The 4385-nt window shown below is 46.8% G+C and overlaps 1 protein-coding gene across 1 annotated transcript; it reads left to right on the top strand.

The window, feature by feature from the left end:
* The first annotated feature begins 1990 nt into the window (after positions 1 to 1990).
* Positions 1991 to 2926, top strand: LOC137159345 (olfactory receptor 14A16-like). Its single transcript, XM_067557506.1, has one exon. The coding sequence runs from the start codon at positions 1991 to 1993 to the stop codon at positions 2924 to 2926; it is 936 nt and encodes a 311-aa protein (XP_067413607.1).
* Positions 2927 to 4385: the final 1459 nt, after the last annotated feature.

Genomic DNA, 4385 nt, shown 5'->3' with positions numbered 1-4385 from the left:
AGAATTACAAAGGGGTTTAGGCATCTAAAGAAGCTGACAGTTGCCTTGTGGGATTTTCAGTAACACCTCAGCAACTTATGTGCCTAACTCCCATTGGATGCCCATGGGATTTAGCTACCTGGCAGATTTAGGAGCTTTGGGAAATCCCAGTACATACCTGTCCCACCTTTAGGTGCCCAAATCCCTTGGTAATCCCGGCCCACAGAATGCACAGAAGCTGGGCTGAAGTCAGGAAACCCTGGGGGAAATCCTAGGGCCTGTGCTAGGCAGGGGGTCAGACTAGGGGAGCAGAACGATCCCTTTTGGCTTTAAAATGGATGAGTCCATGAGGTTTTGCCTCTGGGCCTCTGCTTCTGAGCTGTTCAGGTCTCTCAGGAGTGAGTCCCACAAGCCCTTAGGAAATAGACATGGGCAAATCACCTTCCTGCAGCATCGCTCCTTTAATGCCAGTGACGCTCAAAGCCAGCTACACACTGCTCAGCTGCAGAGAGCAACCAGTCTGAGTCTAGTTCTGTCAGATCATGCTCAGAGTGAGGGGTGAAAGGACTCTTACACACTTGTGTCCTTGGTGTCTAAATAGATAGATAGATAATGACCGAAGAATCCTGGAGGTGGACGACTGGATTCATCACCTGTTGGGGAAAAGTCCACAGAGGCCAGTACAGTAAGTGTGCTATTTCTATTAAATATATGTGTGGGGATTAGCATACAAGGGAAATTTAAAGAACACGAATCAGAATTGCTGTCAGCACTCGTTAAGGATTTCACTATTAAGTTACACAAATAACTAGAGACAGTCAGAAGAAACAAAAATTCCTGCTTTCGAAAATGTCAACTTTTCATCAGAAACCCCAAACCCATTTTTGTTCTCCTTTAGGCAACTGAAAACTTTCAGCTGAGAAGTGTAAATTTAAGATGAAAACCAAACAGGATTGCTTGTTGAGTATTCAGTTTTCCAGCATAAAAGATTTTCAGTGAAAACAGACACATGGTGAGAAAAACGTTGTTTTGCTGTAAACCCAAATTTTCCATCCAAGCAAGCAAGAAACCAACCAACCAACCAAAATTTAACTGAAAATTTCCAACCAGATTTAAACTTCAAACAAGGGTGGGGAAACTTTAATGTTGGCTAATAACACCATAACTGGAAACCCATTGATTCGGTTGCAGCTGTTTGATTTCTGTTTCAAAGGAAAGTAAAACTGAGTAATAGCAAAGCCGATACCCACAAAATATGTGTTATAGGGACTAGGAGCTTCGAACCCAGTTTCAGAGTTGCACCCAGCAGCCAGATCTGTCTATCCTGACATGGAACTTAGATGGACAGGGAGGAGGTCACTGGGACTAGAAACCTCTTTGTTTAGGACCATATCCAGGCTCCATCACTGCTGACAGCTGAGCACAAATACTGTAACTAGGTGCACAGAATATACACATAATAATACACAGCCTGTCCCCCAAAGAGCTCATAGTCCTAGTAGACCAGGCAGAGAAAGGGAGGGAGGGAAAGAGAGTCCCAGGGAGGGGAAGTGACTGGCTGAAGGTCATACAGCAGGTCAATGGCAGAGCCAAGAACAGAGCCCAGCTGTCCTGATTGTCACTGACCCGCAGAGCACAGACACAAAGTCACAAAGGGAAACAATACAACACAGCAGTAACTGAGCCATGCCACTAACCCATCATCACACAACTTTGTAAACGTGGCTGGGTGCCATAAATCAATGTGTCTCAGATCTTCACAGGTGAGAACTGACCCAGCTTCCAAGACTTGACATCAGTGGGATAACGCACCGGACTAGTCGTCTCATTCTCCACAGCGAGGAGCCCTCACCGCTCCTGCTCAGTGGATGTGATCAGGGCTGTGCTCTCACAGTCACATCGTCAGTAACTATGGAGAGAGGAATCAGGGTCATTCCCTCGCTTACTCTAATCCTCACCGTTGCCCTTCTCCTTCCCTCCGCAGGCAGGACACAATGTGCTCAGGAAGAAAATGTCCAACCGAACCACCGTGACTGAATTCCTGCTCCTGGGATTCTCTGATGTGCGGGAGCTGCAGATTTTGCACTTTGTGGTGTTTCTAGTGATTTACCTGGCAGCCCTGATGGGAAACCTTCTTATCATCACAGTCATAGCCCTCGACCGCCACCTTCACACTCCCATGTACTTCTTCCTGATGAACCTGTCCATCCTAGACATTGGCTCCATCTCTGTCACCGTCCCCAAATCCATGGCCAATTCCCTCATGAACACCAGGTCCATTTCTTACGCTGGATGTGTCACCCAAGTCTTTTTCCTCATCTTCTTGGTGGGAGCAGATTTTTTCCTTCTCACTGTCATGGCATACGATCGCTATGTTGCCATCTGCCAGCCACTGCACTACGAGAGAGTGATGAACCGGGGAGCTTGTGTCCAAATGGCAGCCGGGGCCTGGGCCAGTGGTGTTCTCATTTCTGCCCTGCACACTGGGAACACTTTTGCAGTATCCTTCTGCAGAGGTAACAAGGTGGATCAGTTCTTCTGTGAAATTCCCCAGCTACTCAAGCTCACCTGCTCTGACTCCTACCTCACTGAAACGGGGGTCATTTTCTTTAGTGTGGGCTTAGCCTTATGCTGTTTTGTTTTTATAATTGTGTCGTATGTTCAGATCATCAGCACAGTGCTGAGAATCCTGTCTGAGCAGGGCCGGCACAAAGCCTTCTCCACCTGCCTGCCTCACCTCACTGTGCTCTCCTTGATAGTTTGCACTGGTTGCTTTGCCTACATGAAACCCCTCTCCAGCACGACGTCACGGCTGGATCTCGTGGTGGCTGTTTTCTATTCCGTGCTGCCTCCTGTAATGAATCCCATCATCTATAGCATGAGAAACAAGGAGATCAAAGCTTCCCTGTGGAAACTGACAGGGTGGTGGTTATCCACTGAAAATTAAAGGTTCATCTTTTTCCTCTGACTGTGATTTCATTCTGTGTCTGTATAGAAATGTAATCAATGGGTGACATTAGTGTCTCTGTGAGAACATGCTTTGCAATCTCTTTACATGCAAAGGGGTATTTACAGTACCAAAAGTGCACACTGTGGGAGAGTAAAGAGTTAAAAGCTGGACAAATGGTCAGGCCTAAGCTACAGGGAACGCGCTCAAGGCATGGGGAAACGTTGTTTCCGTTAATTGGTGTGAAATCTAGTTAAAGTCTGTTATCTCTCTTCCTTTCTCCCTCCTTGGCCATCTGCGTAGGGGATGCGGCTAACTATCACCACTCCTGCAAAAGGCCAGGGTGGGAAGAAAGCATTATTTTCCTTCCCCCCTGGCATGCCTTCACTTCAAAGAATGTTAGTTTAAAATTAATAGGTTTGAAGGTGACGTGCCTGACCTCTGTATGGTAATCCTGTAAACAACAAACAGGGGCGGGTATAATTGTATTCATCATGTAGTTGTTAATATTCATTTTATAGGTTTCAATGTAACCAGATAAGGGTCTATGGGGTATTGCTGGAAATGTATACATTTACAGACTGTTATGGATAAAATAATTGTAAAAGTAACCCCCCAGTGCTCACTCGCGGCGTCGAGGGGGAACAAGCAGGCAATAAAGGTTCCGTCTCCCCAATCCGGACCAGGGACAGCCAGTTTGGTTATTTCTAACACACACAAACGCAGGTCAATGGAGTTACTGTAGATTTACACTAGTGGAAATAAGATCGGAATCTGTTTATCTATCTATGTGTCTCTCAGGTCTCCGTACAGTCACTCATCCCTGGGCTAGCTGAGTACCTTCCACATAAAAGCAGCAGCCAGATCAAAGTCTAGTGAACTTGATGAGGTCATTGGGTCTTCTCCTTTTGGGCATATAAAATCTGCTTGTGTTATGCCGGCTGTTGGTTTATTGTTTGCTTGTGTAACTCCGAGGGATGAAATCCTAAGCTGTGTGTTGTGGACATATTGTCAAGTTGATACATTTCTGCTGTCTCTCAGGGGCCGCGTGTTGTGCTGGATTCCAGACAGCTGCCTTGGCTGGGACAGGTGTTTGACACCTGGCTGAAGGACCACCACTGTCAGCCGTCAAGAGTAGGCTTTTGGGGTCATTGATTTTTATGGTCTTTGAATGAATTCCCCGCCCTGCCCCGGGAAAACAGGCATCTAGAGAATGGAACGTCACAGTTTAAACCCATGGCACAGAGACGGGGGCCTAGTGAACAGCACAGTTTTGCTTTCTGCAGTGAGAGACTGAACATGGACACAAACAGGACAGACAGAAAGAAGCAAGAGGGAAGGAGTGACTTGACCCAGCCGGAAACTCTGATTAACATGGGACTCACGGAAGGGGTAAGATCAGACCACGGGAGGGGTCTGCATCTGCCCTCAGCTGAGGGCATCTTCAGGATGGTGGAAA

This window comes from Emydura macquarii, unplaced genomic scaffold (genome assembly GCF_026122565.2).
Source record: "Emydura macquarii macquarii isolate MOO-44397 ecotype Brisbane River unplaced genomic scaffold, CSIRO-AGI_Emac_v2 contig_1870, whole genome shotgun sequence".
NCBI classification, from domain to species: Eukaryota; Metazoa; Chordata; order Testudines; family Chelidae; genus Emydura; species Emydura macquarii.
The sequence above is the reverse complement of the archived record's forward strand: the minus strand, read 5'-3'. Positions and strand labels throughout refer to the sequence as shown.